The sequence below is a fragment of the Idiotropiscis lumnitzeri genome, chromosome 1, assembly GCF_059441095.1.
Source record: "Idiotropiscis lumnitzeri isolate Australia: NSW breed Sydney's pygmy pipehorse chromosome 1, RoL_Ilum_1.0, whole genome shotgun sequence".
Lineage (NCBI taxonomy): Eukaryota > Metazoa > Chordata > Actinopteri > Syngnathiformes > Syngnathidae > Idiotropiscis > Idiotropiscis lumnitzeri.
The window spans coordinates 6,668,614-6,681,920 of record NC_142391.1 but is presented as its reverse complement, the minus strand read 5'-3'; the positions used below and the strand labels follow the sequence as shown (position 1 = coordinate 6,681,920).

Below are 13,307 nucleotides of genomic sequence, written 5' to 3'. Positions count from 1 at the left end.
TTTATATTTATAATATTTTCATTTTATATTTAAAGATAAACTAGGCATTGTTTTTCCATTTCTTTGGAAGTTGGGTTTCAAAACTTGTTTTGCATCAAGAGAAATGAAGGAACTCCCACAAGGGACATAAATCAAAGAAGCAAAACTTGTTTTGAATAATGTGATGTCACTTGCTGTTTCTCCAAGTGAAGCAGGGAGGCGGAGGAGATGTAAAATCTAATTTTTGTGGACAAAAAAAAAAAAACCTCCACAAAAATCTGACACTTTATTTTAAGGCCATTAGCGCCCAGCCCTAATTTTTCATGTTGAGCTAGCCACCCGCCCGTCGCTAATGACGCTCCATACACACAAACAACTGTGCAAAAAGGTCATTCCAATGTTTTTTTTTTTTCTTTTCTGTACAGTTTGAGAATATTCAAGCAACGGGGCTTAATGCAAATGTTATCAATGAAACTGGGTCTGCCTGGGTGGCGCGTGATGCATTGCGCGATTAGACAGACAACTGCGGTGTAACCATTATAATCAGCCACACTGCAAATTGTTTTTTTTCATCATTTTGCATGCTAATAGCTGAATTGAACAGCATGCCAAGTACTTGGGAGGGATATGGAACGAACGGAGGGCAAGTGCAAATGAGAGGAAGCATAAGACATTATGTGGAAGCATTGGGTTAGTTATTAAAATATAAACACAAGATGTATTTTATGTAATTCTAACATGATTTAATTTTCTCTTTTAGTGCGATGAAATCAAAGCAGGCCGCGTTCCTCTTTCTCTCTCCGATATTATTGTATCATATCAGTTCACAGGAGTAGCAGTCTATCCCCATAATTGTCGGCCAGTAGAGTGCGTTTCGCTATGCAACGCTATTTAACCACATGTCAAACGCAACGGTGGTCTCACCTTGTGTGCAGTGACGGCAAACTGTTCGGCGCTGTTCATCATGTCGGCCGTCCTCTCCTCGGCGCGGCCCAGTCGCTCGCCTCGCTCATTCAGGGCCTGGCTGGCCTTCTGCACGGCGTTCGTCACGCTGTCTGCGGCCGAGTGGAGTATACTGTTGCCTGTTGTCCAACGGGGGAGAAGAGAAAAGGAAAAAGCCACGGACATGATCAGCCGGGGAATAAAATAGATGGAGCGGAGTATTTAACAAATGATCGAGGAGAGTCTGGGACCAGACCAGTCCTCGTGGTTGGACTATAGGGAGAAAAAGAACAAAAGCATTCCAACAAAATATCGGTCTTTGACACGCCACAGTATTTAGAAAATGAAACATTAACAAGGGTTATGCATTTAATTGTTTTTCAAGTTTAGACCTAACTAACTTTGTGTTAAAATTACAAAGACGTCCTGCAACACCCTACACTGAAAGTTAGTTAGTTGTAAGTTGAAAGTCAAGTTTGGTGGGAACTCATTCCATGCCATTTGCAAGCACGTAAGCGTTGTCAATCGCTACTAAGTCATTTCCACAAAAGGCATGATGTGTGCTTGGATTTCTCAAGGCTGGAGTTTGAACCAGAAATTCATGCAGCACTCACTGAACGCTTAAAAGTGGATCGAAGACAGGACGGATCCTCGGATATTCGTGGAAGCCCCCCGAGTGCAGGTTTTGACCTGACAAGCAATCCATCTGCAGCACATCAACTGCGCTACTGCGCTACGCTAACGGCGAGATGAGGAACAGCAAGCCCGCAGCTGCCGGCATGTCATCTGTCATTTTACGATGACATGTCAGGGAGAATATTCCCGAACATCCAACATATCGCGTGTTGAACGACAGCCAGGAAGCACACGGCAAGGAGAACTGCTATTCCTTCAGAGGAGGTATAACATTCTTGCCTACTTCCTGTCTGGATGAGAGAGGGAAAAAAAGACAATTTCTCTTGGTGTCCACTTCAGACAAATCCCTTCAAGGGAGTCCAGGAAGTAATACTCCCATCATCGTAATCATCCCACGCTCCTGACCCCCTCCCACAAGTGCGTGCCGGGGAAAACATCTCCATCGTATTTGTCTTCACTCTGCCTCCGTTTCTCCCGAGGCCTCCGTCATTGCCGGCCGGTGTGGAGAATAATAATTACAGACAAGCAGGGTGGAGACACTTCGTGAAGACGGGGCTGATTGGAAGGTATGTGAGTGGATCATGCTGAAAAAAAACAAAAAAAAAACAATAATAGGCGTAAAACCGCCATTCCTACATATCTCAGAAAGTGTCGAGTGAGTTTACCAGTGAGCAGCCAAACGTTTTTGTTGCGATGCCACCAAAGAAGGGCAAAATGGATGGCAAACGCTTTACTTGCATCTCACCTAAATGTCTGTGAAGATCAGAAAAGCTCAGATGTGCAGGAATTAATTCCCTGAGAATCTCACCTAAATAATTAACGCCATGAAATACTCTGGGTTCAAGTCATGTGGTTTATTTGATTAGTTTTTTTATTTTAATTTTTCCCTGTTTTTAGGGGTTTGCTCCTGTGTTATTGAAGATGTTTTTCGGATTACAAAAAAATATATATTATGCTATTCACCGGCTGATCAGGTTCCTATTCATGCAAATAGCGGGGCGTGCACTTATTTTTGTTGTTTAACTGCCGTGGGCAAATTGGAAAAAATTTGAAAAATATATACAATAACTGTATATATATATTTTTTTACAGAAATAAAGAATTCAATTTGAATGAAATTAAAAAGAAAAATCTCGTAAATATTTCATAATTAATTAAAAAGCACATTTTTTTAATTGAAAAAAAAAATAAAATAAATAAAATATTAGAAATATATTAGGTGAGTCTTTTGTTTTAATTAAAAGGACATTTGAATCAACACACTGCCAAGGGCTAGTCAGTCTGGACCTAAGACTGACCATACTTTGGACTGATTGACCGTCATTGCCTGGAAGTCAGCAAGGTGAACAACTACATTTCTAATTGCATCTAATCTCAAGAGTGAATACCTCCTCAAGCGGTGGACAGTCGCGGTTATTGATCTAAACAACAGCAACATGGCAGTCATCAACGTGAAGCACATGACATGATCAATGCAAGCCGGTCGAGAGTCTCACTGCATCCTACAATATGCTGGTTGGCAGTCAAAACAGGGCGTGAGGAGCGATTGCTACCACGCCAGCAGCTTGATTTCTTATCGTAAAATATCATTCTTGATTGCCATTGCGGGATCCGCTGCTGTGTTGCCGGGTAGAAAAAGCAAAAATTCACTCGGACTGTTAAGTGCACGGGTGAGTACTCCAGAGTTGGGCATACGCTGTGTCTTATCACTGCTGTGCAAGGATAACACTGGGGGGGACGCTCGTGTGTGTGCGTGTGGGGGTGGGGGTGGAAGGGCAAGGAGGCTTCCTTTTACAATCGCCGCACTCAAATATTGGCAAGCACATACTTATCAGCGCTTCACTGAGTTCCATCGAAATAATCTCCTTAACGAGTGGCACATTGTGAGAGGACCTTCAGCGACTCATGTTCACGAGAGGAAGAAGAGAGAAAACCCATCAGACACATAAGAGATGCCATCGACGATTGTGCACTCTGCACTTAAATTCATGAGTTTGGAAAAACGACCAAATTCAATTTCCGATTGGTTGATGGTTATCATCAAACTACAAGTTTGATGATTAAATGCTAATTTGAGGCATGGTTGACTTTAGAGGCCCATTTAAATTAAAAAAAGTAACTTTTTGATTGATTTTTGACTTGAAGCGTATTTTTTGCTCGTTCTTTAGGTGGCTGGTGAGTTATAAGCCTAAACTAGCCATATTACCATGACTTTAACTTTGAAACCAGAATTGTCCAATTTTTCATTGTTCAAACAAATTCCAAGATGTCAAAATTGTCTTTTATGTGCATGTCTACAAGCAGCTGTTTATAAAGTATTCATTCTAAAAAACACGATTAAAACATTGCTTCTGCCTTTGTGCCCTTTACTTATGGGGGCCGTCATTTTTAAGCCTTTTCGCTCTCATGAGGGTGTGAATTTTTTAGAATGTAACGTGTGGTTGCCAGTTCTGGCACATTTTGAAGCTTTATTTACTAAGAAAGCCATTCGCAGTTAGCAAATATTCAGCAAAGACAAGCCACATATTGCTGCTGGGCGGAATCCAAGGAAATGAAGAAAATGCTATCTTTCTTTTGTCACTACAAACCGCATTGTTCAAGTTGGTATTATATCCTATCCATTGCTATCATATGGTGTTGCGTGCTCAGATGAACAATAAAAATAAAAAAGGGGGGAGAAAAAAAAAATCACCAATTTATTATATTGTCATTGATTAAAATGTGATAGAATACAGCATTGGCACCAGCTGGGCAGGTCAGTGCCAGACAAACAGCCTTTAATAATTCCTAAAAGCAAATGACTGGTTACCTCATCATCCCAAACTCATTTCCAAAAGGTCTTGGGAGTCATGAGTGATGCAATAAATAAAATGGTGCACTGAGAAAGCCGTTTAAAACAAAGAAATGAATCAGCACGCAATTACCTTTGTGGCTGACCCACTTCAGTGCACCAAAGCATTTAGGCAATCCATTTAAAATCTAATCTCGTTGCACACTTGAGTACAATGACAATAAAGGGATTTCTAATTCTAATTCTAAAAAAAAAACAAAAAAAACAAAAAAAAAAAAAAAAAAAACTGTATTACTCAAATTGCATCAAATCGAACTCTTTTCACTATTTTCGTACTGCTTCACAAAGTGAGGGAAGAGGCCGGGGTTTACGTTTCTCACATGGCGCATTAGAGAGTATTAATAGCCGTTTTCAATGCTTTAAAATAGTTCATATGAAAAAAAAGAAAAAAATGGAACTCCAAATTGTACAACTTCTCGGTTATTATTGACAAGACATTTCACCATATACATATATATATATATATATATATACACATATACATATATATACATATATATAGAAACGCATCATTTTAATCATTACAGTCCCGACTTGAATGAATTTGCCAAAAGGCAACGCGGCTGCGCGGGCGACCGCGCAAAACTATTAGCAGAAGAACACTCCATCAAGCGCTGCCCTTCGGAACGTAATTCTCCTTCTGTGGCATTTGTCAGCGACGCGCCGGGTTGACAGTGAGAGGCCCGGACAGTGGACATAACTCACAAATAACCTTTAGGGATAAACTGTACATGCCTTCCAGCTTGTACTCCCTGCTTACAGTGACAAGTCATATCGAGGTAGGGGGGGAATGATTTTGACCTCACGCTTGCTGTGAGCGTCCAGTCATATCCACAGTAGTGTCAGCCTTAAAAAAAAAATGACAGCCGAGGTCATTCGCAGTTATCCACTGAGACACCGATGCAAGGTTTAGTAAATGTCTTAAATATAATGGGAAAAAAAAGGGATGTGTTTACTGTATTCCGAGAAATCAGAGATTATTGATTTTCTTCAGCTGCAGGGGAACACTTTTTTGGATAATAATAATAAAACAGGATTGATTTATTTTTAGTTTAGAGCAGTGAAACAAATAGTGACGTAGCTACGGAGGGCAGAAAAGCAAAGAACAATGCGGCCGACTACAGAATCCTGGCACGCTAATTGTCCGATTTGTCTTCATCTGTTACTCGTTTACATGCGGAAAGCGTCCACATTTTAATTCAACTGCCGGCCGTTTATGGGCTTTGGTCAACGGTGCCGTTTTGGTCAGCAGCACATTGGCTCAGCAGTTAATGCTTTAATGTCGATGTGAACGATAGCATTGATGACCTGAGATAATTAAAGTTAGTATTGATCGATTGTGTTTCTGTGACGGGAACAAGAAGGGGTGATAATAGTCTTGAGCGGGAGCCTGCGATGCACACAATATTGTGAAGCCATCAAATGTCAGAGTCTAACACGCTAATCAGCAAAATTGTCATCGTTAACTTGTGTCGTCTCCACCTTTGAATTCATCTGAGAGTCTGTCTATGTGCTTCAGTCGCTGCTGCTGTTTTGGTTAGCAACAGTTGAAATGGCAAAATGGCTTTTATTTGTCTTAAGTTTCGCCCACAGATGCACACAAGACTGACTACTGGAAACATAATTTGTCTAAATGGTTATCTTTGACTGGTTTGCAATTTCTGGTAAGTCTCCCCATGTTAATTCAACATGCGTTGGTAGGAGCTGCTGTTTTGGTTGGCAAACGCGTTCAAATGCTCTCTCTTGTTTAGTCTTGAATGACCTTGTGTGAATGATAGCATCTATAAACTGAGATAATTCAAGGTTACGACCAATTGTCTTTTCCCGAAGAGAACAGGGAGGCATTAATTTGAGAAACGCATTTATTCTTCTTGGTACCTAGTGACTATTTGTACAGCAGCGCTTATTACAGTACAGTATTACAGGCAATACGGTAGTCCAGATGTCTTACCTCGTCGTTGGAGATGACTATGGTGAGCAACCAGATCTTTCCTCACTCTGTTCATAAACACTTTGCAACGGACAACGACTGAATCTACCGCTTGGCCTTCTGCAGTGAAGAAATATCGACAGTAAATATTCCTTTTTAGGACGATAAACCATTTTGGTTTACATTAGTCCGAAGGAGTTTTGGGTTACGACGTGATGGGTTTAGTATGAAGGCCATAAATATTCTAGCTTGACATGCAGTTACTTTTAATGAGAGAAAAAAAAACAAAAAAACTTGATGTTACGGAAAACAGATGTTTAAGCCACGGATGATAAAGGTACCATTTCGGGGCCACTGTAGTTTTTATAGAAGTGAGCCAAAACATTTGTTGCGCACACACGCATGCAAACTTTCAAACTGTCTAAAAGGGAAATAGTGCGTCCATGACAGACAGGGGCTCCTAAATGGAGGAGGAAGGCTGCCGACGTTAAGGTGAAACTCTAAAATAAGCTTTAAAAAATAAATATAAATAAATATAAAAATGGCAGTCATGACTTAAATGGACAGTTAAGGCATCTGTTAAAAAGTCTAAAGGACCTTTAAAAAAAATAAATAAAAATAAAAAAATCGCAAATATCGCGACCGCCACAACTACCAGCACCGCCTACTTTTTTTCTCCTCAGACTTTGCTCCTTATATCATCAATGTGCCTCTAAGAAGCCTTAAAATTCTGACACATGAAGATGGAAGATCCTCAAGCCTATTCTTGTAAAAACTTGCGCCATCAGTTCCATCTAACTTTTTGGGAGTGAGGCAATCACAGAAGTCTCAGGCGATGAAAGTCTCCCACAGTTATGGTCCCACACCTGAGCAGCGTTATGATTTTTGTTTTGCACTGGTGTGAGACTTAAACTGGAGTGGACAGCGTTGCGGACGTCCCGTGAGGCTCCAGCCACAAGGTAACTTCAGTCTCATTTCCAAGCGAACCCTGTCACACACTCTGAGCAATCTGACCTCAAGAACGAAATGTCAATAAAACTCGAGGTTACTTAGATTTACAAATTCAAACAATCATTTGTTTACTTGAACAACTACTGTCGTCGTATGACGACAAGTTCATCTGGTCTACTTTAAGAGGTTTTTGACTTGAACATAATGGCAATCTGCTTTTTTTTTTTTTTTTTAAACCGTAAATAACCAATGAGAACGTTTCGTGCATAGAAATGTCAGGAGAACGTGATCTAGAACAGCTGGATTATATTTTGCAAGTCTTTTTATATCGTATCTGTGGATGTAATAAAGTCAAATGAAAGACTTCATATCTTTTTACTGAGCACATTATAAAAAACTAGGTAACAACTGAATGAGTTTTGATTGTTCCACCCACGTAAAACCAGGGCTTCATTTAAAAAAAAAATAAATGATATCGATTTCAAACGATTTTCTTTTTCATAGTCTAATATTGATTCATAAAACCATATTGATACTTGTAATATAGTATTTTCCCCCCATAATTTGACATGACTTCACATGGCGGAAGCAGACAAGCAGGAAGGCAGATGTATTTATTATTTTGAGCAGCTCCTGTCAAGTAAAATGTACGATTAATGTAACTGTATTGGCTTTAATTTGAATGTAAATCATATTTTTACTCATGTAAGGAGTTACAGAAAGCAGTCTAAACTAATTGCAGCTTTGGTTCTGCTGAGAATGATTTTCATAAGAAAGTAAAATTGGTACTGTGTGAAATCCTTGATTGAATCGAAAACCAATAAAAGTGAATCGAATATCAAATCGATTCGGGCCCTTGTGTATCCAATCGAATCAATTTTGGAAATTTGAATGAAAACTCAGCCTTATGTAAAAGAGTTGTAAAGTAAAGCCTCTTGCATTTCTTCAATTCCTCGATCCTTACCAGTCAATGCAACTGTCTAGAATTCACAACATTCAGCAGTCAAGACTAAGCAAGACAACGACGTCACCGTTTGGAAAAACCTCCTGAAGTAGCCTTTGGGCAACAACAAAACTCCAGCTCATAACAAGCAACGATACCTCTGCCAAGGAGAGAAGATTAAGTGACTAGGCGTGTTTGTCTCTTTGCGGGATTGCGCAAACAGAGCCAAGGTGCTTGCGCTTGATGGAACTCAGGCGAGAGCCAAGACGGGCCGAGAGTGGGTGGCGGAGAAGGCGAGATGTGTTTGTATTCACAACGCCATGAATAATACAAAAGCGGAATAGTGCTCAAAGATGAGAGTTGAGGGTAAACAGATCAATATCTGATTTATCCGAGCAGGATGCTACATTCTCTGCTTGCTTTATGAGCAAACTATTTACATCCTTGCGGCCAGGAAATGACAAAATTGGCTGTTGGGGCTTCAGATTGCGGTGCTGCAACTACACACATTGTGATGCATAAAATAGTAAGGTTATCTCAAGGGGCAGAAATGAACTCAGCAATTCGAATGACGGGGTTTATTACAGCTCGTTTGTTAATGTTTTGGAATGTTTCACAATTAGAACTAGGGATGGGCATTGATGAAATAAAAAAATGATTTTATTGAGACATTTTGAACTCCTGATTCAGAGTATGGGATGAGTCGTGTCATAGTAAAAGACCAGCGTGGCTGGAGCTCAACTTCCGGGAGTAGGTGGAATTTTATTCAATTTTAGACCAAAGATCTACAACACTTGTGGTGAACGTAGCCAAGCAAAGCAAATCATTTTGCTTTTTTTTAATTTTATTTTTTTTATTATTATTATTATTTTTTTTTTTACTTCAATGTACTTGATTACAGTGAAGCCACCATTTTTGCAGCGTTTAAATATTCTCCCTTACAAAATTGTCATCTTACATTTGAATAATGTGCACCAATAAATGCTCAAAATAAGGACTTTTTTGGGGGGAGTTGACTAATTAAAATTGGCTGCCAGGATGGCCGAGTGGTCTAAGGCGCCGCGTTCAGGACCCAGTCTCCCCAGGAGGCCTGGGTTCGAATCTCAAATTTTTCGGCTGCCAGGATGGCCGAGTGGTCTAAGGCGCCGCGTTCAGGACCCAGTCTCCCCAGGAGGCCTGGGTTCGAATCTCAAATTTCCCCATTGTGGGACTAATAAAGGCATTATTATTAAAAATAAAAAAAAAAAGCCTTAAATTTAAGTTCCACTGCATAATTCATCTAAAATTAATTCTTAACTCCCAATTAACTTTTGATATTATGCCCATCCCTAATTAGAACAACATTAGATTTTTAGGCAAACTGTGTTGACAATCACTTAGACAAGAAAAGAGCATGCATTTTAATACACTTCATAATTCACGCAGGGGAGCACGAAACTCCAAAAAGTGTGCAGAAACAAGAGTCTCTCACCTCCCAGTAGTTTGGACTGACAGTTGACAAATTCCGGTTTCCGCATCGGGATGTAGCGCTGGCAAGTGTGGTGAAGAATCTGGACAAAGGTGCACTTCTCTCCCGCAGAACCAGCGACCCACTGATCAAAGGCGTTATCGAACGTCAGGTCAAACTCTGGGGAGTCCTTAGCGTGGGTGAAGAAGTGAATTTGTTGCTCAACGACTACTATTTGAGAACGCAAAACAGAAATTTAACGTGGCTTACTTTGTTGGAGTCGATGCCGTTGACCTGCCGTAGTTGGTCGATAGTCCACTGCGAGCGTTTGACAAAGGCGGACGATCCTTGAAACTGTTTCACTTTGGTGATGGTGACGTGGGCTGGCTTCTTATTTGTCACTGTGGAAGAAATGTTTAGAAATTACATATGAGAAAAGTTCGCTTTTAGAAGGGATTCAGGATGAATAGATGGGCCAAGAAAATGTCACATTGCAATGTCAGAGAGTAAAACAGAATACGCGCACAGTAATCAGAGCCCTGAAGCGAATACCGAAAAACTGCAAGTAACTGAAGCAAATACGTAATTTTATTATTTTATTTTAAACTAAGTTAGGGCAATATGGAGTCACAAAATTCATATTGTCTTCTTTATGTCGCAAGTATGTTTTATTGGACAATAGATATATATTGAATTATTATTATTTATTTATTTATTTTTTACTATTGAAAATAAAAAAGGGAAAAGGGCTGACTTCCGATTTTTATTTCAAAATCTAACATTTAACTTTCAAAATGAACTAGGAAAAAAAAGTCAAACGCACGCCAGCCTCCCTTGTGATGCGTGTCTGGGGAGGGTGCTTGTTAGCGGCATAACTGCTACGCACGCCGGCCTCGCTTCTCCGGAGCTCTCACGTAATGGAGCTACGGGTCGTTTCCTCAAGTCGGCCGGTAAGTCAACCTTTGGCTACCCATTTTTTGTTTTTTGTTTGTTTGGAGTCACGCTAGCTCAGCGGTGCATGTGTAAGCCTCAGGTTGTATTTCCTAAATGGGAGGGACGAGTTGTGACGAGTTGAGTTAATCTGCTCCGTTATTTTATTTTTTTGATCGATAATTTACCGATACCATTTCTATTGATATCAATCACCCAACTATCGCGATACATATCGATATCGAATTATCATCACAGCCCTACGCCCCCCCCCCCCCCAAAATGTTTTTGACCCTTATTCAAAATATAAAGAATATCATGCATATCAATTAAGGAGCATGCGCCAAAGACTCGCTCTTCCTCAACATAAAAATCTCATCTGTTAGTGGAAACGTATCACTTCAAACTTCTTAGGAAAATAGTACAATCGGTCCAATGTGGACAGTGCTTGAGCCATCTTGGGGCATTTCAAAAAGAGAAAAAAAAAAAAGAAAAAGTAAAAAATGCAAACAGGTGTGGTGGTGGTTTTCATTCGCTCAAAATCAACAAAAGACAGGAATGTGAGATGTTCAAGGCGTGCGCCGCAAAAACCACCCTTTCCACGGCGGAATCAAATGTATAAATGTGTTCTCAATTTTTTTTATTAGAAGATCTGGTGTTGGTTTCACTCTCTGTTCGCTTCCTGTCCTCAATTGGCCCGTCCGTCCCTCTCTTACAGTACTATGTACACTTCCTTTGAACGTCCATGTTTGTTTACAGATCATACTTCTCGGAGAGGACCTGTTCCTTTTATTGCTTTTATAACCCGGCGAGTAGACCTCCGCTTCCGCCATCCGGCGTGATCTATTGTGTCGCCTCAGATAAGAGGAAGTGTTCAGGTCACTTTCTCCATTGTTGCGCCATTCCGCCGCTCTGCGAAAGTCGCGCCTATCCCTGGCTCATGTCACGTTCCATCACGTAAGCGCCCCACTTTTGTTTGGTTCCCGTCGGCTCTGCTGTCCGTCTCTTTAGATATGATTGACTCAATACGGGCAGGGCCTTATTGTTGCATCAGGTGATCTATTCAGTGAGCGAGCTCCCCCGGCGAGCGAGGGGATGTTTGGGGATGTTTTGCGTGTGCATTTGGACAGCTGCGGCTAATACGTAAGGTGTTGGCCAGTGGTCACGGGAAGGAACAAAGGCTGACGGAAAGCCACAAGCATGAGCAAACCGATGAGGTGAGCGATATCATCACAATACAGAATTTCTAAGGCCCCCCCCCCCAAAAACTAAAAGAATGACAGCTGGATTCAATGGAACAGAGTAGCGGAGGACTGACGACACGAAAGGTGCTCGAATTCACAACAGAATAATTTCTTACATCTGCGGCAGTGTATTTTGAAGAGAAGCCAGAGATCTTACTGATAAATGATATTTTCCCGAGGAGGATTGGCAGTAGCGAAATGGAAAACCAGAGAAGTGCTTTTTTTGTAAACTCAACCAGAAACAGCATAGTGAAACACATCTTCATGTCACTCCACCAGAAAGTGGTCGAGCAAAAATGAATGTTCAGAATGTTCAAAGCGGGTCACATGAGAAAATTATTATTTAAAAAAAAAAAAATAAAAGCATGCTGCATTCTGCAAAGACTCAACTACATTTATTGCAGGAGTATTCAGGCCAAAAAGTATGAGGAAAAAAAATATTTTTTGACCACAATATGGGGTCATTCTGTGCTTCGGCCAACATAATCTATCGTTTACGATAGCACAGATGTTGCGGTAAATCAGGGGCGCTCAACCTTTTCCGACCCAAGATTTACTATTCAAGCAGCCATCTTCCCGCGATCGACCATTTCAGTGTCAATATCCAAACCCACACGTCTTCGCCTGCGAGCAGTAACAACAACAATTGAAAATGACATCACAGTGCCTCGGCTAACAACGAATCGCGGATCACCTGTTTTCTGCGTTTGCTTATGGGACGTTGCCAAGCTGAGCGCTTAGCCACTGTGATGTCATTTTCAGCCAACAGCAATTGGCAAAATGGCCGCCTGCAGAGATGGATAAAAATGGATGGATTTTGCTGACTGATTCAAATTTCACAAATCCAATAGTAATCAGAATACAGTCTTGAGACTTGTGGAGGAGCGGAGAACATATTGTCGTCAAGAAATTTTTTGACTTGACTTCCCCTTTAAGATTTATTTCTCATAAAAATATGACTAATCTTGTATTGAAAAAGAAAACTAAATACATTTCACAATTCGGCCCTGTAAGTCCTAAAAGATAAGATCTGAGTGCAATTGACACGAACCAAATATGTGAAAAGAAATTAACATATTCACTGACGCCATCTTTGTATTGTAAACAAACGCAGGGGCCCGAGGATTAGAAAAGCGGTTATGTAACAGGGAAAATATGTTAGTCATTGCATGTTCACTGGCAGTCTTGTCAAACGGTTTGTTTTATTCCGTTAAATAGGAAGTCTCGTGACACTTGCCACTTAATGTTGGAAAACATCTGTCTGAAGGTCATGGAACAATCCCACACTGGCAATGAAGCCGTAAAGTGCCAAACAACTTTGAGGCTCTCAACTTAATTTCATATTCAGGTGACTTTGACTTTTTGTCCGAGCAGTCGAGAATATTAAACAATGATTTAAAGTTACAAGTGCAGACTTGACCGAAACCATCAATCAATCCACGGAGAGCACACGC

The 13,307-nt window shown here is 40.6% G+C and overlaps 1 protein-coding gene across 3 annotated transcripts in view; it reads right to left on the bottom strand.

Annotated features, from left to right (window-relative positions):
- stxbp6 (syntaxin binding protein 6 (amisyn)) overlaps positions 1 to 13,307 on the bottom strand; it is a 48,154-nt gene that overhangs the window by 3,145 nt on the left and 31,702 nt on the right. For 2 of the 3 annotated variants that reach the window (XM_088313792.1, XM_088313784.1), the window contains 3 exons: positions 9,950 to 10,080; positions 9,704 to 9,869; positions 904 to 1,061 (listed from right to left, as the gene is read on the bottom strand). In XM_088313792.1, coding sequence (XP_088169918.1) covers positions 904 to 1,061; positions 9,704 to 9,869; positions 9,950 to 10,080 — 455 coding nt within the window. The remainder of the gene's footprint in view (positions 1 to 903; positions 1,062 to 9,703; positions 9,870 to 9,949; positions 10,081 to 13,307) is intronic. The other variant, XM_088313799.1, reaches the window with a different exon arrangement.